The 23550-nt window shown below is 36.7% G+C and overlaps 1 protein-coding gene across 8 annotated transcripts in view; it reads right to left on the bottom strand.

Moving 5' to 3' along the window:
• The window catches only part of KCNIP4 (potassium voltage-gated channel interacting protein 4), a gene marked incomplete at both ends in the record, with an annotated part of 439123 nt that overhangs the window by 101654 nt on the left and 313919 nt on the right, over positions 1–23550 (bottom strand). For 2 of the 8 annotated variants that reach the window (XM_084285595.1, XM_084285599.1), the window contains one exon: positions 10161–10272. The exons of the other annotated variants lie outside the window; for them this stretch is intronic. In XM_084285595.1, coding sequence (XP_084141721.1) covers positions 10161–10272 — 112 coding nt within the window. Of the gene's footprint in view, positions 1–10160; positions 10273–23550 lie in introns of those variants that run through there. 8 annotated transcript variants of the gene reach the window in all.

Below are 23550 nucleotides of genomic sequence, written 5' to 3'. Positions count from 1 at the left end.
AAGCACCTTATAAGCAACTCAAACTATAGAAGAAATATAGGGAGAAACTGAATGTGGGTTATCTAAGGATAATAATCACTTATACTCTGTTTTGTCAAAAACACAACAGTAACTATTTCAGTGTAAGCAGTACCGCTGCCCTACCACTTGTTGAAAGATACTGTCAGGAGCAAGAATGATATTTCACATAAAGTGTAATATTCTTCTATTGCCATCTGAGGTAGAGATTCAGATTACTTCTTCAAAAACACAACCTTGCAATACAAATGCCAACCTACCCAGTTCACCTGAGCTCAAATTGAACATTATAGTCAGGATGATATAGTCAGGATGAACCAGCACTTCTGATGTTGTGATATCTGAAGGGTCACAACTTAGTGTGGTGTCCCCATTAGATAATCAGGGGATATAATTCTCTATTTTTTAATTTTTTTTTTAAGCATGGAATGTTACATTTCCTCTTCTTACATAGGTGTACATGCTTTAATGTAATGGTATTATTTACTTTCCTTTTTTTTTTTTTTTTTTCAATTTTGAGTTCCTCCTTGCCTTGCTATTTGCTGCTTGGTGATAGATCACAGAGCAAACTAGACCTTACTTTTCTTGTAATGCTCAACCATCCCTTCTCTCCTCTAAATCCACTTTCCCACTCCAAACCCAGCAGTTTTATCTGCAAGGAACAAACTACCTTTGGGAGTATCATGAAAGGCACTGAACTGCTGCATTTCATCTTGGCTTAACTCATTTCAGTGAACTGTGATCAATATCCCTCCTAACTTCCAAAACCCCTGTTGTCTGAACAATTGTTTGTTTTACATTACATCACTCATTCTTTCTTAAGTGATTAGTGGAAGGCTGAAAATAAAATATACCTAAAATATGGGCAGATACCTATCAAAAATATTCAAGATCAGTTCATCTAAATAAACATTTGAAAATCAGACAAATGAAAGTATGGAATTCAGCCATCCATTTAAAAGCAAATATAAAATATTAAATCTACCCAGCAGCCTGCTACTTTAATATTTATAGACTATTCATCACTAATATATTTTACAGACAAATAATAAATTGATCAATAACGACATTTTTTTCTTCCCTTCCCTTCCCTTCCCTTCCCTTCCCTTCCCTTCCCTTCCCTTCCCTTCCCTTCCCTTCCCTTCCCTTCCCTTCCCTTCCCTTCCCTTCCCTTCCCTTCCCTTCCCTTCCCTTCCCTTCCCTTCCCTTCCCTTCCCTTCCCTTCCCTTCCCTTCCCTTTATTTTTTTTTTTAAATAAAAGGTGACGAACTTCTACCAATACCACCTAAGAATTTGTCAGACCTTCTGCTACATAGTTGTTTTCTCTGGACACCATAGCCATTAAAAGTTACTTAGTGCCAAAATATGGTACACAAAATCTTAATTTTAGATTATTTTTTTCTCTTCAACCAATGTACATAGATGCATACAACCATGCACTCAATCTACTGTTATGGTAGTTCTGAAAGTTCAGAGACTGCGACCTTTAGAAGGGCATATTACATTTCTATAACTTGAAGAGCCCGATATGTGTGCTTCTTTATGCTGCTACAGTAGCATGAAGCAGTTATAGAACATTAAGTGTCCAGATGACACTGCAAACTCAGCTTTATGTCTGCTTTTACAATTTTTCTCAAAGATGAGGATTTTTATTATGAGCTAAAATGCATAATGGACAATAAAATTATAGTATAATCGCTTTAAATTATATTATCATTTTCTCATTACATGGAACAGATTCAACTGCTCTGTAAATTTTGATGTTTCATATAGATCTACACATAATCCAGAGATATAGATCCCTAAAAAAACCTAGTATCTCCCATGTTCTCATTAATATGCGCTGGGTGGATGAGGGAAAGGCTGTGGATGTGGTCTACCTTGACTTCAGCAAGGCTTTTGACACCGTCTCCCACAGCATTCTCCTCAAGAAACTGGCTGCTCTTGGCTTGGACTGGCGCACGCTTCGTTGGGTTAGAAACTGGCTGGATAGCCGGGCCCAAAGAGTCGTGGTGAATGGAGTCAAGTCCAGTTGGAGGCCAGTCACTAGTGGCGTCCCCCAGGGCTCGGTGCTGGGGCCGGTCCTCTTTAATATCTTCATCGATGATCTGGACGAGGGCATCGAGTGCACCTTCAGTAAGTTTGCAGATGACACCAAGTTAGGTGCGTGTGTCGATCTGCTTGAGGGTAGGAAAGCTCTGCAGGAGGATCTGGATAGGCTGCACTGATGGGCTGAGGTCAACTGCATGAAGTTCAACAAAGCCAAGTGCCGGGTCCTGCACCTGGGGCGCGATAACCCCAAGCAGAGCTACAGGCTGGGAGAGGAATGGTTGGAGAGCTGCCAGGCAGAGAAGGACCTGGGAGTGATGGTGGATAGTCAGCTGAATATGAGCCAGCAGTGTGCTCAGGTGGCCAAGAAGGCCAACGGCATCCTGGCTTGTATCAGGAACAGCGTGACCAGCAGGGCTAGGGAGGTGATCGTCCCCCTGTACTCAGCTCTGGTGAGGCTGCACCTCGAGTACTGTGTTCAGTTTTGGGCCCCTCGCTACAAGAAGGACATCGAGGTGCTTGAGCGGGTGCAGAGAAGGGCGACGAAGCTGGTGAGGGGCCTGGAGAACAAGTCCTACGAGGAGCGGCTGAGGGAGCTGGGCTTGTTCAGCCTGGAGAAGAGGAGGCTCAGGGGCGACCTTATCGCTCTCTATAGGTACCTCAAGGGAGGCTGTAGCGAGGTGGGGGTTGGCCTGTTCTCCCACGTGCCTGGTGACAGGACGAGGGGGAATGGGCTTAAGTTGAGCCAAGGGAGTTTTAGGTTAGATGTTAGGAAGAACTTCTTCACTGAAAGGGTTGTGAGGCATTGGAACAGGCTGCCCAGGGAAGTGGTGGAGTCACCATCCCTGGAAGTCTTCAAAAGACGTTTAGATGTAGAGCTTAGGGATATGGTTTAGTGGGGACTGTTAGCGTTAGGTTGGAGGTTGGACTCGATGACCTTGAGGTCTCTTCCAACCTAGAAAATTCTGTGATTCTGTGATTCTGTGAATATCAAAGGTAAAAATAAAATAAAATAAAATAAAATAAAATAAAATAAAATAAAATAAAATAAAATAAAATAAAATAAAATAAAATAAAATAAAATAAAATAAAATAAATAAATCTTGTTTAAAACTGCATCAAACATAGAACAGATAATTTAAGATTCCAAGAGACTAAAGGTGACTAATCAGTGCATGACTAAGGATTAACTCATTCTATTATTGCATATTTTTGATCTTGTTCTATAATGCCACTTCAGGTAATTATTAGTTATGCTTGCAAGTATCATTTTCTAACAGTAAAGCCTTCCAGATTCTCAGTGCTGAAGTATATTCATGATTAGCAATGCTTTTCTCTCCTCACCTTAACTCATCTGACTGAGTGCAGTTATGTTTCAGAAGCATACTTTGTCATAGTAAATCTCTGTCATCTTAAAATGAATTAGTTTATGTGGAGCTACGTTTTAAAAGCAGGTTGAACCTGAAGCAATGGCAGCATGCAGAGGGAAAATGTGTATGCAGGTCATTCTTTAGGAAGATTCTGGTATTCGTGCTCTGTTAGATACAGACTTTGCTACATGTATCAAATACATGTAACTTGCCTCTATTTTATGTTTTTCTCTATATTCTGAAAGAAAACACATCCTTCCTTTTCAAATTCCATATTATTTCAGCCAGCGGTGGTTCTTCGGGCTGTTATGTTTGAATACTGGATGTTTTCGGTGTGGTCTTTTCTTCATCTTTTGATATAATTTGTTCATAAAGAATCTATTTGTTTTAGTAACCTGTAACAATGAGATTAAAGGTAGGTCACAGTTCATGTGTACAGTGCAACCTAATAAAACCCAGTGCTTTTGAAAAGGGGTGTCTGATCTAGTATGGCAGAAAAGGTGGCAAAACAAACAAAAAAGCAAGCAACCAACCAAAAAACAACAAAAACAGATGTCTTTGTATGATCTACTTAAGATGAATACTCAGCATTCCTTGAAAGAAATTCAGAAGAGGCTCAAAGTCTTTGCAAAGATGAATACATGGAGAAACTGCCCTAATTGGTTGAAAATAGTCAATTCCTCAGACTAAAATGACTATCGCTAAGAAACTTTTCCTGAAGAATAATCAAGACTAGGAATGCTCATTCAGAAGGAGCATCCAGTGATTGAGGGGAAGGGCTTTCCCACAGCAGTGTGACCAGAAGGTACTTTTCCCAAGACAGGATGCAAAAGTGTGATCCTGAACCAGAGAGTAATTCTATCCCAGTGAGTGAGTGCAAAAGATATATTTTATCTGGTCAGTCCAGAAAATTCATAATATCTGATCCTTCTGGAAAATCTCATGTGAAAGCTACCTAAGTTGTCCCTACAAAAGTCTTCCTGGTTTATACCAGGTAGTTCAAGCATTTCTTAAAACAGTCCTTCTACTTTTCGCACAGCCAGTACCCAAACTTTGAATTCAGAGTGCTATGGATGTCGAATGACCTCACTGACTCAGTGTCTGGGTGTTCTGGAGAAGCTGATGCTGTCATTGCTATCCTCACACAAACCTTACTAAGGAAGTCCATGGGAAACTGTTGATGAAAAGATGTCCATAAGATAATAAGGCTCTCCTCAAAACTTTTATGCAATTTGTCCCATTTAGTTCATAGTTTGGTAAAAACAAACATTTAGCCTGATGCACGATTTCCCTGTTTGGGTATCTTTTCATTGGTTCTAGGTAGGAAAGCCAATAAAGTAAAAGCAAAACAAAAAACCATCAGTTTTGATACAATTGCGTTAAGATTATTCTCCTTTTACATAAGAAGATGATGGTCTTATTTAAGATGTCATGTCCCAAATGCAATCCTAGGAAAACAGTTTCTGATGCAAGCTGAAGAGAAAATAGAACATCTTCAACAACCCTGAGTTAGATGTAACAGTGTGTTACAAGGTTCAAAAAGTTTCAACCTCTTTTGCACCAAACATAGGCATGTGCAAGAAGATATGTCTTTATGAATAAGCATACACTTGCTGAAATTTGCATTCAAATTTTAACCAATTCAAGACTGGATTTAAAGCAGCAACTTAATACAGTTTTGCATTTTGTCTGAAATGTTTTCTACTGTGCAATCCATAGATGCATCTATAATTACAGAATTTCCCATAGTGACCTTGAATCCAGAATCTTTGTCAGGATTTACAAATAAGGTTGGGGTAGCACCAAAATGAAAAGACTATGTATGCAGTTTGTTCACACCTGAGGTGGAGAGTTATACTTCTTGAAAGGTAGTATTTGAGTCTTAACACCTTACATTAATATTTGAACCTTAACATCTTCCATTTACCTGTACTCAGGAGAAAAAAAAAATGTATGAGTGCACAAGTGGTAATATATTTGATGCTGAAGGAATTATTAGTTCTTGTTTCTGGTGTGAGAGCATCACTGATGATCACGGGAAACAACATTATTATGTGCCTTGATGCCATGAACTGGCAATAGGATAGCAGCACCCATGAACAGAATTTTTTTGAGGCAGATCATACTGGCTTACTCAGAATGAAATAGTTCCCTGAGTCCCACAAGTGTCTCTAGAGAAGAAAAAAATACATGCAAAAAATGGACATTTCATCATGTGTAAACTGAACAGCTTACTGATAAGAGATCCCAATCAGGTATTACACATAGCTGCTGAGGATGTATGGTATATTCCTTCTGTGTGGTATATTCCTTGCCTTTCTGTTTATTGTGGAGTGATGCTATATTGCATTCTGTTTATCTGAGAGATATTTTATGGAAGGAAGCATGATAGGAGAATCCGATGGAAATTGAACTTTTTTTTTTTTTTCTTTAGAACACCAGTTCACGGGTATAAGGACATTAAAAATTGGATAATTCTTATAAGTTACATCTAAACAAAATATCTCTCCTGAAAACTCCCTTGCTTTTGGGGGCCATTTTTCTTATAAGAGTACAAAGCAATGGAGAATTTGTCAGCAGCGTATCTTTCCCCATATCATTCATTTTCTAAGGAGGAGTCATACTGCACTTGAGGCAATATTTTAAATCTTACTGGTTTTGCTAAGCTAAAAGGGTAACTTACAACATGTTAACACAGATGGTTGCAGACAGACCTAAGCTTATCCTCTATGTGCTTTTAGGTGTTTGAGTACAGAATAGCTAGGAAAAAAAAAAATACACATTTCAGCATGTTAGTGTGACAGAACAAATCAGTTCAAATGCACTAACATGACTTCTAGACTTCCGTCCATCCAACATTTGGATGATTTGAAAGAAAAATTGCTACTTTACCGTCCAAAGACAGATAAATACTCTTATTTAAAGAATATAGCCCCCTCTCCTAATTTCCAAATTCTTAGCACAACAGCAATACTCTGTTCACTCTCTAAGCTGATTTTATAGACATATATGTTTATTGATAACTGTAAGTAAACTACTGTTTATTTTGCATCACAGTAAGAAAAAATGAGGATCAAATAGTCTTGATGGTCCATTCAGTTGAAAGACCTATAGGACATGACTAGTGGGTCCTACTATTCAAAAGATTTTGAGTTAATTGGCCATTCATACATCAAATATGAAATATAAATCTTAATAAGCATTTGAAAAATAATAGCAAGCTCAGAAAACAGAGTTTAATGGAAGGAAAAGAGCGAGAATAGCAGGGTATGGAACAGATTGCATCATTGGTTGATACGCACAAAATAAAAACATTTCTACATGAGGTGTTATACAACATAATCAATGCATGATGAAGGAGGAAGTTTGTCCTACTAAAGACTTCGGTTTATGCAGTCCCCTGAAGTGTAATGTTGTTTACACATATTTATATAGTATCGCATTTAGCTACCACATGAGAGATATTCTGTGCAAACAACAGTAAATTGAATCCTTCATTTTGCCAGTATCTTCCCTCCCTGTTTCTAGTGGATGAATTCCCTTTATGTCTGGCTCTCTGATCCTTTGCTCCAGTTCTGAACTCCCTCTTCTGCTCCCCTTCCATCTGTGTAACAAAACAAAAGCTTTGAGGGAAGCTGCCCAGCAGCAAAAGTTTCTATCAAGTAAGCGGAAGGAAATATATTGATCAGTGTCGAACCACTCACAAAATAATGGAAGGTGAGGAAAAGGAGATTTTCACTCTCTCACATTAAAAGTGGTATTGATTTAATTCTGTCTTTGCTAGCTCCGGTGAAGCCAGTTTTTGTTCCCTTCTGGTCTCTCTTTCCTGCTGTCTGGAAAGTGGAGGAAGGATGAAGCAGCACAGCATAGTTCCTAGACTAGGACACAGGATCAAGTCAGGTTTCCTGTGCTGTCAAGTACTCAACACTGAAAACAAAAACAAAACAGAAAACTAACAAATTGCCTGGATTCTTCTAACTTTCCCATGGAGGAGTGTGGACAGCCAAGTTCTTCTTCACCATAACCTCTTCACCATGTAAAGCAAGGGAAGGTGGTTGTCCACCATAGACAGCACAGCAAGCGACAGCTGAAAGTATACTTTTGTGGGAGAGGTCTAGGGGGAAAAAGCATACTGGGTAAAAAAACTCAGTTGTGTCAAAGAAGAGGTGTTTTTGTTTGTTTGTTTGTTTCTGTGAGCACACTATTTTTTATCTTTGTTCCGCTTAAAAAAAAAATAGAAAAATTATAAACTGCTTGAATGCAAGATATAAGGTAGTTTGTATCACGATGTAAATGATAATAAAAATAAATAATAAACAAGCTGCTGCATTTTCACCCTGCAAACAGATTAACAAGCAGGGAAGCTAAAGCTACCTCTACACTGGTGTGGATAGACAGGAAAAGTGAATGGTTAGCATGGAAATACTCCAATTACTTAAACAATAATGCTTTTGTGGATCACTTCTGGTCCTAGTTCTGCTGTTTACTCTTGGTTTGGGCTTAGACAACTCACTCTGCTGGTAGAAACTGACGCTTTGCATTATCACAGCTTCAACAAAAATCAGTGGAGTTTTAACATGTTAGCAACTAAGGATTTGTTATTTAGCTGTCTTCTGTGCCCTTTATTGGCAAACAATGGGATAAGCATGCCCTATGCAACAGTGACATTTTCAAAATAAGTCAATATATTGTGGATATTAAGACAAACATGTTAATGCTTCAAAAGCCTAACTACAGAAAAAAAATTATTTCAACATGTGCTTCACACCCTGCCTCTGTGGGGTAGATGGGGAGGGCTTATTGCCCATTTTGGCTTCAGGATCAACATTGACCTGCATGTCATGGTCCTCCTTGCATATCAATAAACCCAGCCTTGCATTCAGTGTGAGGACGACAAGCCATAAGTTCTGAATACCTTATAAATATTCCTTAATCATTTGGGGCAGAATTATTGTTTAATGGTAATGGCAGTGCACCAACATGGATGAGTAAAATAGGCTACATCAGCCTTAAGGGAACTAGAAATCCCCCAGGTCATTGCAGCCATTCACACTGGAGATGTTATATATACACACTCTACTTTATAATATTTAGATTTTTATATTTAGAGACTGGTTTTATGTCACTTCTGAGTGAAATTATTGTATTATCATGGATGGCAGTAATAAGTATATTAACACAAAAAGTTAGATTTCTGCTGTTATACTGTCTTGAATTTACTATTTATATTAAAACTGGTATAATTTTTACCCCCCTCCCCCCTTTTCTTTTTTTTCTGAAAGGAATTGGAATTACATGAAACACTTTCCCAGACTTAATAGCAACATTATTCTGTGAAAAGTTAAGAAAGACATGTAACTGTGCACATCTGCTAAAGAGAGTGTATGTACATATAATTATTCTTCTATAAACAATATTTGCATGTGTAATAAAAATTAACACATATCTAGTAAGAGGATTTTTAATGCTAAAAATTATACACACCCAGAGGATAAAGAAACAAAAAGAAAGGTTGTTATGAGAAAAAAAACCACATCTGTTTAGAATTCAAGTAGTAATTTTACAATTCCATAATAAATGTATTATAAAGAAAAATAAGAAATGGTATATATTTTCTTCACATATGGTTTTAAGGATGATTTATTTCAATAGTTCAGTAACTGTAGAAGTGCTATGTTAAAGATTTCACATTTTATCAGCACACTGAATGATTTTATGAGGTGATGATGTGAATCTACATCCATCAAAGATCCTATTCCATGATGAAAAGTTAATGTTTCAGAAAACTGGAGTGTTCTCCTTGGCTATGTGTTTCTCACTGAAACAGTTACAAAGCAAAAGAGGTTTGGTCTCACATGTACAAATACAGAGAAAAATAAATAAATAAATAAATAAAAAGTATTTTTTGAGAAAAGGTTTTTGTGAGTGAATAGCTTCTGCTTACTACACCAGTCCACACTAAGAAATTTAGTTGAAAATTTCTTTGACAGACAAAGATCTCATTAATAACTGAACTGAAATAGCCTGTTTATATAAAGTATATATTAAACAAGCACTTCGTGTAGAGGTAAAAATCCTATTAAAATTAATGTGATGTCTTCTTTGAGCATAGACTAAATGATACAACATATAGTAGAGCGCAGACAGGAATCTGAGCAAGCGAGTTTTAAAACATAGATTTGTTATATATTTAAAATACCCATATTTAATGTTGGTATCTATGTTGGTTTCTTTTTTTTTTCTGAAAGGCGTAAAGCAGGTTTGTTTCTAAACTTGCACCTGTATTACTTATCCTATACTAATAATGTTTTGCATTTATCTATGAAACTGATTTGTAAAACACAGATACTGAGGCAGAACAAAACTCTAACTGCATCATAAATCAGAAAAGCAAAGTGTTATAAACGTGAACTAAGATCCACTAAATGTACCAAGTTTTCTATCAGTGAACAGCTTTCAAAGGCAACTGACAGATAAATGTTATGTACACTGTTTTCATCCTTTCTAATTCCTTGTAAAATTACAACCTGATGCTAGCATATACTTTTGTTTTACAATAACAAAGTAACCAGCAGGAACAAACCCAGATTTTTAGTCTGAATGCTACTTTCATTTCCCAAGCATTTTCATTTCCCAGCTTTTATACCTGATGCTTTCTAAGTCTATTTTAGCAGATCAGATACCACACCTACAAACAGCACAAACTGCAAGTGACCACTTTACCTTCAGAAAAATCAATCAGTCCCAGCAAATGAAGCAGCTTCAGAGATGCAAATATAATCACAACAATACCCACTGTTTGCAGTCCCTCCGACTCCCACTCTAGAGTCAACATTCTTCCAACAGGCAAATCATTCCAGTCGTCACACCAGCTCGTGATCAGAGGGAAATGAGAGGATTTTACCAATAGTTTGCTTTGAAGAAAGTTGCAGTAGTACAAAGCGACGTTGCGCTGGGCTGTGGCAATTCACCAGCCACCCTAGCTGAGACAGAATTATTAGATAAAGCCCTGCATCTCATGCTTCTCTAAGCACTGGATAATCAGTAGTGAGTCAACTTGTAAGGCTGAGGTGGACCACTAACCCCCAGGTATGGTATCCGGCAAGCAGCCTTACTTCAGAGCTGCTGGAGGAACATCTGTGACAGGAGTGGAGACTTTGCTGTGTCGGTGCCAAGAAGAAATGCTCCCTGCAAACTTGCACGAGGGAGCACGCTGCTGTCAGCACTCTGTACTCCAGTGCTTCCAGACCCAGGCTTTGCGATTCTCCCTGAGCTTCACAGTCCTTCCGCAGCTTATTTTAGTACAATTTTTGTTAAGTGTGACACATGACAGTTTGCTAAAGACATACATCTGTTTCCACACATGCTGAATGCTGCACATCAGAAAACCCCTGCCCTCTGCATTACAAGAAATAATGCAGGGAAGCACTGTTCCTTCCTCTTCTTAAGCATCACCAGCATCTAATTAAAATCTTTAGTGGAAATGAGACTGAAAATTAAAGAAATGCACATCAGCACGACTGGTGCCTCCAGCTAGCGAAATATAGTGCTGTCAAGGAAACGTGCAGTGTCCAAACCTCTATTCTGCAGCCAGAGAGAATGTATTATTTATTGATTGAGAAACAAAACATCGCTTTTCGGTCTCAGAACATTAACCTAGAAGTGTTGAGCCCCAAATCCTGATCTTATAAATGGCAATTAGGCATTTTCTACAGCTACTGGGAAGATCTTGCCTAGGCTGTGCATCAGGGGAAAAACAAAAGAAGCTTATGATCCCAGTTGATTTAGGGGACAGTCTGTATAAAATTAATTGCTCTGTGTTTATTAATGTGATTTCCAAGAGGGTATGCAGTGTGAAAAATAGGATCTGAAGGATATTTATGCAGCTCATGCATAAAAAGTGTAAGGTTAACCCTAAACACTAATCTTGTGCCCATCCTAATAATTTAACTAAATCCTGCCCACGTGTCCAATGCAGTAATGTAAAAGGAACTCTCAGAAAAATAAAAATAAAAAAAATTATCAAGAAACACATATGATCTAACACTAAAAACAGTCTCTTAAATGAGGACTGGTAGTGACCACTAATCTTAGGTCACTTAACTCTTTCCATTAGAAACAGTTTTTACTAACTTTTTGAAAAGCTTAGAAACTCTTGTTTTCGATCAGGAAGCTATTACTATTTTAAATATGGATAATAACAAAGTGTAACATTAACAATCTGTTGCTTACGTACTGTGGTGAAGAGAAAGAAAAACATAATTTCATAGGGACTATCATCTTGGTTTTGTTTTTCTTTGAAGGCTATCTGTATTGAATTACAATAACAAATCACAGAATTTTCCCTATAGACAGGGCTCCAGGAGATGTATATTTTTATTCATTGGGAAATCACATAGACTCCAGTTAGTTTTAGGTTATATCTATGTAATATATAAGTAACAATATTCTCTGATTTCATTCTTCTGGATATTCAATACTAAAATATCACGAGTTATTTATATGTCCTCTCAAGCTGAATGTCAATTCCTTTCTCTATTAAGCCATAGAGCTAATGATCTAGGAGGAAAGCACAATAAAAATAAATCAAACAAAATTCACTATCCCCAACCTGTACATTTCTTATATTGTAAAATAGTTATTCAATAAATTTTCCTGTAAAGTTCTGTTCCTTTTCAAAAAAAAAAAAAAAAAAGTAACATTTCGTTTCCTCTTTGCAATTTTTCATTATTGCATTAAATCCTCCCCTTTTAAGGCTCTGACGTATTTCTCTTCCCTCATTCTCACCTTTGATTTCTATATTCTCCTTTCATTTATTCACATTTGTTTTTATATTTTTTTCCAAAAATTTCTTCTTTTTTTCTCAAGTGATAAAACATGGCCAACTAAAACACAGTATTTCAGGGATCAGTGTGATCCCAGGATGAAGACTTTCAACCATATTCTTTCACAGACACAAAAGAAATAATCCTAGTAGAATGCAAACAATCACAATATAACGGTGGAAGTTATTAATAAATAGTATCAGGGAAACTACTAAAATGGAGAAATTTATTGGCCCACATTTTTGCAGTAGTTTAGGTTTCCTCATGTTCTTGAGTTCTCCGCTCTAGAGGAGAGGACATTTATTCCACCACTGAATGTGCCAACCCATGTGCAGAAAGGCACCCAGAAAAAAATGGTGTCAGCCATAACCAGTCTTTTGTTTTGTCCTCACACAAGGAAAGAGGCCTGCATCCCTTCTAAAAAAATGAAAGGACCAGAGATCACCATTTTGAGTTTTGGGTGTCAATTCTGTCTGTTCTGCAGGTGAGTGACAGAAGAATTTTTCAGCTTGTTTACTAATATATAAACTTGCTTACTAATATTAATTTATTGATTACTGACTTCCTAGATTACCTCCTTAAAAAAGGGGGGGGGGGAGAGAAGGGAGAGATAGAATTTTCCTATGATTTCCCATGATAGTTCTCTAAGTTCTGTGACAGGCCCTTATTTCCGTTGCATAGTGTATTACAGGAAGTGTAGTGTCAATGCCTATATTGACACTACAAGCAAATTTTAAAAGCTGTTCAAAGGAAAGGAATTTTTCATCATTGCCACATCCAGGTTACAAAAGAAAACACTATCCTTTACATGAAGCAATGAAACAGCAGTAGATGGCTTATAATATCCAAGCATTGCACTGATTTATTGTCTTGTCTTAATTTCCTCTTTCATTTTGGGCATTGCAATGGAACATGGTACTCACTTAGCAAAACATACATTTGCACAAACATTCTTGTGATTCTTCAATAACTTGTATAAAATATATAAATATACATATATATGTATATGTCAACATTGTTTGAAAGCTTTCACATCTAAACACTGCATCTTCTGCTGGCTGCATATTCTTCTCCACAAATATTTGAAGCAGAATCTTTAACTTTTGCCTGAAATTCAGGCACTACTGCCCTGTGGGTTTAAAGAACTATTAATTATGGGAAAGCATTAGCATATCAGTAGCTAAACTCCAATACAGAGCACTCCCAAATTAACAACAAAACACACAAAACTACAATGTTAGGCTGATCTGCCACTCCATAAAATAAGGGGTGTATATCTTGCAGCATGACGCTGCAGCAGGTATGTCAAAGCATGGTGTTCCTCAGAGGATATGTTGAAGAAGATCATGTCCATGGACTTACTGCCTCCCCTTCTGAACCCTTGGTGATTATCTATGCAAGCGTAAGTTTTTCTCTTCTAAGTAAGCATAGAAGAGAAACCTGTGCTGAAGCACTGTAGAAGGTATCTTCTCTGTGGAAGCACAAATCCTCAGGGAGTTCTGAACATATCTGAACATATCTGAGTGCAGATATGCCAAATTAGCAGGATCTACTAGAAGAAACATATTTTGGAGTCCTTACATAATTTTTCCACAAACAATCCCAATTAATTATTGGCTACTCTAACCATTTTAAATAGAATGATTTACATATGGAATGCAGTGAACATAAAATAGATGCCTGAAATAACACAGTGTATTACATAGAAGTAAATTTTGATTGCTGTGTACTCATAGAGTACCTGAAATTTTCCCCTGCTTCTTGGAAGCAGAAACAAATGCTCCAAGATATTATTTATAAAGCTCAGAACTGAACTTTAATAATTTCAAAGTTGACTAAAAGAAGATAAGACCTGCCATTTCAAAACAAACAATCTACCCAATTTAACACATCATAATGCTTCAGGATAACATGCAGGATGCTATGAATAGAACATACAAGGAATAAACTGTTCTGAAATTCTAAAAATAGTCAAATAATAATTATGTGATTTATGTATTAAGGTATAATTTTTTAATTTAATTTAATTAATTAATTTTAATTAATTTAAGGTATATAATTTTATGTGGTTTCAAAGGTCTCCAAAATTATTTTGAATTATCATATTTCTCTTACATACATTGGTAACATAGTTTAATTCCAGTAAAATCTTATCTTTTAACTACAGTCTGTCAGTCTAATTAACACAGTAAAAATGGGAAGTATATGTTTTTCCTTTAACAGTTTTAAATTTCAAATTTATTAATAACAGCTTTTGTTTTAGTTCTTACAATAAGTTTTCATTGTCATTCATAAACTCTTCCTCTTTTCAACTTCTTCTGAGTTTTGCACATGACAGCAAAGAAATAAGAATGCCTATCTGATCCCAAATACATTGAAGTAATTTATCTTTCCACTATATTTTGGTTTTAACATCTTCTTGGAAACATCAGTGTTCTCAGCCTTTTCTCAAAGATAAAGGCTCTCTTTATACTTTGATTTCCATTTCTCTTCTATGCAGACATTCTTTATCTGCTATTGTCTAATGTAGAATGGATCTGACCAAAATGGAACACACTTTTCAAGGTGAGGATATATCATTATTTGCTAATTGACTTGAATTTTACTGTTTTGTTAAATGATTACATCTGCCCAGTGCTATATATATATATGTATAAAAAAAAAAAAAAAAAAAAAAAAAAAAAAAGCTTTAATTGGCTAGCAATAATAGTTCATCAGAAACTATTTGAGATTTTCCCTAAAAGTGGCTGAATAGGGAAACTGCTGCTGAGCTAGAAATAGAAACAAAATTTGGAGATATTAATTAGCTGTCCTTCTTTCTGTACTCTTATTTCCAGAGGGAAATGTCAGTCAGCCAGAAGAGAAAGAAACTCAAATAAACACAGAAAGGGCACCTACGTGCAGGTTAGCTGAACTTGTAATCTTCAATTTCTTGTTGATGCCAGATCTGAGCTTATTAGGCAAACTATCTGGCTGATTATGAATTTAATCCTCCTACTATCTAGCCAGTAAGAAATCTGTTCACAGGCAATAATCTTCAGTTTTCTAGATAAAAAAGTTTATATCTCAGAGTTAAGGAAGCAAGCTGTGGTAAGTAGAAAGCATTTGGGGAACCACCAGGAGTAATTAATTTACACAGATCCATTTCAGAACGATTAAAATATTTTTTATTGGGTAAAATAATTCACATTTATTGAATGAATGTAAAACCTCCTGCACAGGCTGCTACAGATAAACACACAATACTGTGCAATTTTCATAAAATGCTTAGAAAAGTGAGACTAATATATGAAATCACTTTGTTCATCTCACCAGTGCTGCAGCTACTAAAGAGCACAATATCGCACCAGCAGAATACTTACATTACCAAAACCGCAGAAAAAATTTCTCTAGGTAGAAGAACTATGCAGAGTGTAATTACCCAAGATGAAATTTGTCAGACTTCATATATCATCTTTAATATTTATACTAAGTGTCCTAGATCTTTAATGACTGTAAGTGGATATAGGCTGAGGGAAAAAAATAATAATAAAAAAAATAATAATAAAAAAATCAACACCTGTACAGGCAAGATAACATTTCATTGGTTTGTAATCAAGGGAGAAAATATGACATCCAAGCTTTTGAATGTTTGGTCTCATCCTTAGAAGTAAATTACACTGAAGCAATATTGTGGCTGTAGACATCTAAAGTTGTTTTCCTCGTTTTAGTAGTCTGGTTCTAGGCTATGGAATGGGATTTTACTATTTTTTATTTTTTTTTCTTTGTTTTCACCTTCCAACTCTCACATGCTCCTAGAAGCTTTTGTTCTTACTTTGATCTAAATCAAAGGACTGCAGCCATTACTGCCCTGAAAACAAGAGCCAGAAAGAATCCCATAAGACAACTGTTACCAATTCCCTCCCATGACATAACAGCTACAGGTGGTTTCATTTTTTCTATAAAATTAATTGACATAGTATGTTATACAATTATGCCTAAAATAGCTAGTATGCAAGTGGATTGTAAATTAAACAGAATGGCCATGGGAGTAACTGCAGCATTTTAATTTATAAAGTGTTAGCAAAGCACTAGAGAGAGACTCTCTCTTTCCTAAACAAGGTTAAATCACATTTAGTAATAGTAGGTAATCAAATTCTGGTTTGTTTTACTGCAAAGCCCACTGGCTTGCTTAGTAAACTAAATTATCTCTAAATTGCATGACTATGTCCTCAGCCTACAGACCTGTTTTTCTTTTTATGTTCACTTGATGTTGCAGTAGCAGCAATTGCCACTACCAAGTTTGTAAGCATAAATGTATGTCCATACTGGAGAACTGCAGTATAATGTAGCTACTTATGGTCAATTGGAACCAATCGCTTTATTACCTGTAATGCAGCAGTGCTATTGTAAGGCTCAGACTGGGTTAACACACCCAACAGAGAATCAGTAAAGGAAAACTTACCCCACAAAAAGCTTGCTATATATTGGTTCTAAAATTAAATGATTGTTGCTTTGTCGGTCATTGGAATCCCTGAATGGGAATGCAAACAACATTTATAAAAAAGTTCAAGCCTGAGGCATGTCTCATCTTCAGTTCCCAATATTATCTGAATACCTCTTTGAACTTCCTTTCTCTTACTAACGTACTTTCTCTTAACTTAATTTCCTTACTAACCTTACAAGTTACCTTACATCCTTTCCCAGCATATAATAAAATGGTGTGGTTTTTTGTTGTTGTTTGTTTGCTTTCCTGCACAACCCTTCTCTTCAGTCTTTGCACATTTGGAAAGAACATAGTAAAAGCAGTATCTCGCCTGCAGATTTTCTTCTTTCAGTAACACTTTTGCAATTACACACTGGGTCAGATGACACCTTTACCAACCATTTTACTTCTGCAAACAGGACCTACTGGGAGGCCTCAGATCAAGCTGGTAGAGATGATAGGACAGAGTAGCAGCTTTCACAGCTCCACATTCAGTCATTTTCTGTTAGGCAAATTAGGAATATATCTACTTATGCTTGTCCATACACCTAAAAAGCTACATTTTTATGGTCTGTGGAGCTGTTAGATGACTTCAGATGAGTTCCTACACAAAGTTACAGGCGTTTTCTGCTGCAATGATTAAGAAAACAAATGATCCATGTATTTTAGTTTCAAAACTTAATATTCTTGTAATCAACAGAAATATTCATCATCCAAACCTCAAAACCGTCTATAATTTTAAAATCCTGAAGCTATCTTATGCAACACCTTTACTTCAAAACTGGTGTGGCTGGCCCTTTATAGTTCAAGGTGTAGTTAGGAACTAAACTAAGAAAAAATATTTTATTAAAGATGACCATATGTATGTCATTACAGTGAAGCTCTTATCTTGTGATGAACCTGTCTTTCTCTGATTTAAAGTACAGGTAAAGTAAATGTTCTATTTCTCTTACTGGCTTTTAGAAAGGTGAAGTACTATATTTTCTCATAGCAACAGGAAGGTATTATAAAAGTCTGAAGAGGCTGACATATTTCTACATTCAATGTACTTGTTAAAAGATAAGTGAATCTGTCCTGTAAAGATGAGATGAAAACAAAACAAAACAAAACAAAACAACACTATATTATACAACTGCAGCACTTTCGAGAAATTAAAATCAAAAAGCCTACAGTCACAATCTTGTTCCCTAGGTGTGTATAAGACTTGGATTATGTATGTGTAGATTTGACTACAGATCTGTAACATGCGATAACCATTCAGAATGATGCAATATTCAGAATTAGTCTGTGGTACTTACTTATCCATTATTGTCTGTCTGATTTATTAACAGCTTCTGAAACATGTCTATTATTTTTTTTCTTCAGTCAGTGACAAAACATCATTTAGGTGCATTAGCCCATAAGGCCATACTTTGAGTGTTGTGTTCAGTTCTGGAGCCCCAGTACAAGAGAGACATGGGAATACTGGACAGAGTCCAATGTAGGGCCACCAAGCACCTCTCCTATGAGGAGTGGCTGAGAGATCTGGGACTGTTCAGCCTGAAGAAGAGGAAGCTCAGGGGAAATCTAATAAATATCAATAAATACCTGAAGGGAGTTTGCAGGGAAGATGAAACCAGGTTCTTTCTGTGGTGCCTCTTGTCCTGGTGCCCAAACAGGCACAAACTAGAAAACATCAGGTTCCCTCTGAACATTAGGAAGCATTTCTGTGCTGTGCAGGTGACTGAGCATGGCACAGGTTGTCAGAAAGATTGTGGAGCCTTCATCACTGGATATCTTCAGAAACTGCCTGGACATGGTTCGGGGCAGCCTGCTCTGGGTGTCCCTGCTTGAGCGGGGGGTTTGAACAAGATGGCCTCCAGAGGTCCCTTCCAGCCTCAGACATTCTGTAAAAATAAACCTGAAAGTAAACTTGTTAGGGCAAGTTCTTTTCTTGCTTTTAGCCAGTAAAGGTCTTTTTTCTGTGTGCAGGTCCCTATGTAAAAGTGATTGTGTTTACTGCAGTGAAATAGGTAACAAAGGGAAATGAACAAGAATATAGGGATAAAAGTGCATGTAAAACCTACACTGAAAAGAGCAGGGGTATTGCATTTTTGTTTGTTTTGTTTGTTTTCTTTCTCATTCAGAACTTTCTCTCTATTAGGAATCTCAGAGCCTTTTGAATTCCCCCATCAGAAGTATGTGTTTTGGCATAGTACTAATGATTCAGGAAATTTACTTTTGCAGAAAATGTAAAGGTTTTGTGACTAGACTCCTGTTCATTCACAAAGAGAGAAGAAAAAAAATCATTATGAAGAAGGAGTCGGAAGAAATAGCATTATGTGTTGGTGTTTTTAAGTTCCTAATGCAGTTTTTTCTCGGCTCCCACTTGTTCATACAGTGGTATTTGAGGATCCGTGCAGCACAATGAAAAACAATCTGCTTCAGCAGTTTTGCTGTTCTAGCACTCTGGAAAGCAGCAACAGTATAAAAACTTGAAGGAAACAATAATTTTGTAATGTCTTGTTATCAATTAAGGGAAAGAAGGATTTCAGCTCTTCCGTGAGGAAGCATTATGATGTCCAACAGACTTCATCATGAGCTTCTTGCACAAACTGAAACAAGGGAAACAGCAAAATACAGAATCACACTTTTCTGTACTTCCAGCAAAACCTTAGACTTTTGATAGCACTTTTGATTGTGCTATGCCACTGCAGGGACTAGCTCTTTTCTTCTTCAGTAGTTTTTCAGGTTTTATCACAGCTTCTGTACTCCATGCTGACAGTTTGGATAAGCAGATACTCTATTATGCACAGCAGGCTTATGGGTCATGAGTTCATTTTCATGTGCTTGTTGACATGCAAATGGCTGTATCCCAGTCTCATAAAGGAGACACTTGCATGCCTTCCTCTCTGTTACACCAATAGATTTAAAACATGGATCAGAGATTGCTGAATACTTAAGCCATGTTCAACCATTTCTAAGGCCAAGAATATTTTTGCTGCCATTAATACTCCGGGATTCATTTCCCTCCAATATTCATGAGCAGACCAGGCTATGAATTTTAATTTCTCTAATCTCCTCAAAAGCAATTTCCCTAGCTTCCCAGTCATGCTGCTCTTTTCTGAACTCACTCCAATTAGGTGGAACAGTCATATAGAAAAAAAAATTAGTTAACTAGTTTTTAGGTGTAAATAAATTAGTCATGATCAAGATTGTCCAATGCGACTGCCAGCCATAGCCTTTACAATTCATTAATGTCCCCCTCTGACCAAAATAATATTAAATATTTAATAACATTTTGTCTTATTACTTAAAAGCAAATAAAACTCAGCAATCTACCTCCTAGCATCACACGCCTATGTATACCCTAAGTTTTTAGGAACTTGTATTCCAATAGAGGTATCTTAAGAGTGTGCCAGAAATTCAGCAGCCTGCTCCCTCACTGCAACTGATGTTTGTTTTCATAATGTTTCTTTTTGAACTTATTCTTAGAGATATTTCTTGCTAACAATGACAGTAATACATATTGTCTCTTACTGAAGCAGCTCTGAAACACACTGGAGAATAATTAGGCTCTCCCAAGACAGCCTAAGCACGTTAAAACAGAAGATTGTTAAAACAGGAGGAAAATAATTTGACAAAAAGAAAAAAAAGACATGGAGCCTTGAGGATGTGTCCTCAAGACACTTTGGAGACAGTAACTCATCTCCCTTTGTACTTGTCTCATGGTTGCAGTCCAAGACTAGTAATCCCCTGCAAGCTCAGGAGAAGACAAGCCAGACTCTAACAGCGTAACAACAGGTTTTGACCAACATTGCCTGCATGAGAATTTTGCAATACAATGTCAAGATTTTCTGTACTACCAGATCTATGTGAAGAAAAGCAGTAGCCAAGTGTTCCTTACTGTGTGGGACTCAACACAGCCCATATGCAAGCATGTGGTAACAGATAAAGTTTTGTCCAGCTTTGTGTATTAATTCTTATTTACACTTTAACATATGTATAGAGGACATGCCTATAGAATTTAAGGAAAATGTATTCCTTAAAAGTTTCTCATTTGGATCCTGGCTAGAGAAAGAAGTTAAATCTATATTGTAAGGTGAATTCACCAGCCAACTGGTGAATTCGTAATTTCAAGTCTACTACATGTTTTCTTCCTAATGAATTACACTGTCTAGCATACCAAAGTATATATGATACCTGCTCAGAGATACAACCTAACAGAATGCAATGGTTGTCTCACTCCTTTGCTGACTGTTTTGTTTTGATTTTAATTGTTTTGGGGGAAAGGGAATGCAACTGCAGTAAAGGTTAAGAAATACTTGCTGCATTATTTGTTGAACACATGCTCCCATTTTTCAGACTGAGGGAATTTCTGATCCCCAAAGAAGCTTCTCAGAAATATTAATAAGTGAAGAGTAACAAAACATTTTAGTATAGATGCAGAAAAATATTAAAAATAAACAGTTTGAACAAATACAATAATTTTTCTCCCATCCCAAACCTCTGAACATGATATATTTAGAAATACATTCTCTATGTATCGTAAAATTAAAAAACAAAAACAAAAATACCTATCTAGATTTTTCTTAAAGATTTAATATTGTAAAGAATAAATTAATCAAAATATTTTCCTTTTTTTTTTTTTTCTTTTCCCTTTTCCTTTTTTTTTTTTTTTTTTTTTCCTAGTTTCTACTTATACAGGTTGTCTCTTAAGGAGGCTAGAAATAAAAAGATGCACTGACACAAAATTAAGGTGGTTCTATGGTCTTCAAGAATATGTATCAGCAACAGGCAAGTTTCAAAAAAGCCAGATTCAAAAGTTAAGGAATAGTTCCAACTACCTTAGCCTCTTTGGAACTGCCATACTCCAATGGAAACAAAATGAATATATACTAGGCACATAGGAGTGGTGTTCAGCTGAAAAGCATTTTCAGGCTTTCTGGTAGTTAAATTAGCATTTGGCAAAGTTATGTCCTGTGCTGAGAAGCAGTAATGGTGAGAAGTTCTGAGACACTATTTGACAGAATGGGGAATTTCAGCCCCTTTGGAAAGGGAAAAGGGTTTTGGACACTCAGAGAATGGGACCAAGCAGCCAGACCCAACTGCACCCCTGTCCACAGTCTTAATGATTGGTTCAATGCTCTGGGCAATCCAGCTTTTCAGAAGAAAAAGAAGAAAGTATGAGCACTGAGTACACATGATAAATGCTTAATGTTCTGGGGGTAGCTGTAGCATTTTAAAATACACCAGAGCTATTTTGCAGAGAATAAAGAGACTGAAGCTGAATGCGTGGTCCTAGGCATGGTCCTAGGTCCTAGCTTCAAAGAGCAGCACACTGCCCTTTGAAGCAGTTGGTGACCAGCGACTTTAATCATTTGGTGCAGTACAATCTTTTTCAGTTCAAAAGTGACTCATATCAATTTTGAGTTAAACTTTCACCTTATCATTATTTTAATTTTGTATCCTGAGCTATCAACTCCCAGCAGTAAAATAAATGTTGAGAATCATTTTTTTTTTTAGCTGAAATCATGACCTGATGTACAAAAAGACAAAAACCAACAGTAAAAGAAATATTAACACTAAGATTTTATGTATTTATTTATTTTTAAAGGAGACCGTCTTAGTTTCTTTGTTCACATTTGAAGTTCTTTTGTTTATCCTTTTCTCACCTGTGCAAAACAAATAACATTGCTGTGCAAGTGTAGGAATTTTAACATAGAAACATTGATCTTAAAACAGACATTGTGGCTATACATAAATATATCACTAAATATACTTCAGGAAATTCAGACACTGTACATACAAAGGTCAAAGAAAAATGTCTAGTGAAGAGTTTAGCAGCAATTTTTTCACCAAACAGATTTTCATGGAGTGTCAGTGTATGATGATCTGAGAAATATCCCGTACATGTTATGAATTATGATTGATGCTATTCATTTATTAGTTGTTCCTGTGAAAACAGATGTGTTTTTAAAGTTTTTGTCAATGATTTTCTCCTGTTTTCTCATCTAAATGGTTTTGACACACATTCAACAAACACGTTTCTCTGTTGCTCCAGAACTGCACAATGGTATAAAGTATAGTGGTAAATATAAAGAAGTGGGGGAAAGAAGGGGAATTTCCAATGAGATATCAGAAAGACAGTGACTGAAAAGTGCTAATGGGAGACAGGCAAAATGCACAGGAAACTTACATAGGGAGGAAAGGATCAGTGGCTGAGCACACTTTTGCTGCAGGGTAGCCTGTGTCAGCAGCAACATGAGCCAAGGACGAGAAAGTCAAAGGAGAGGGAAAGAAAGCCTCTGTGATGGCTAAGCAAAATGCTCTCTTTACCAGAATTCTGGCCCAAAGCATGCCTAAGGAAACTGAAGGCATCAAAACAGATAAAGAAATCCTGCCTTCTTACTCAGATGCAGACAGATGCCATAAAACAGGAGAAACTAGGCTGGGTATCTTTTGCACACAAAGTTTTAATGGTCTGTATTAAACGTGGTCCTCCAAACAAAACTAATGATATTTCAGAAATGTTGAAAAATCAAGGTGATTTGCCTACATCTGTCTGCTCATTTTCACTGCATGGCATCTGATGATCTAGAGGGAAAGAGAAGCATCCTCTGGGGTGGTGCTCTGAGAAATGGAACGGCAGAGAGGAGGGAAGGGGGTCAGGCATCCTGCAGGGACAGCCACCAGGGAAAGCAGCTCTGTTTTCTGCAGGATATGGGCAAAGGAAAGCTGCCTCCCTTTGTCTGGAGACACCAGGACCAGCAAGGTACCTGGACTCTCTTTGAAATGCAAAGGATTAAAAGCACCGTGAGGAGTAAAACCATAGCTTTGTTAC

This window comes from Netta rufina, assembly GCF_964035555.1.
Source record: "Netta rufina genome assembly, chromosome: 4".
NCBI classification, from domain to species: Eukaryota; Metazoa; Chordata; class Aves; order Anseriformes; family Anatidae; genus Netta; species Netta rufina.
This window is presented reverse-complemented; position numbering and strand designations above follow the sequence as displayed.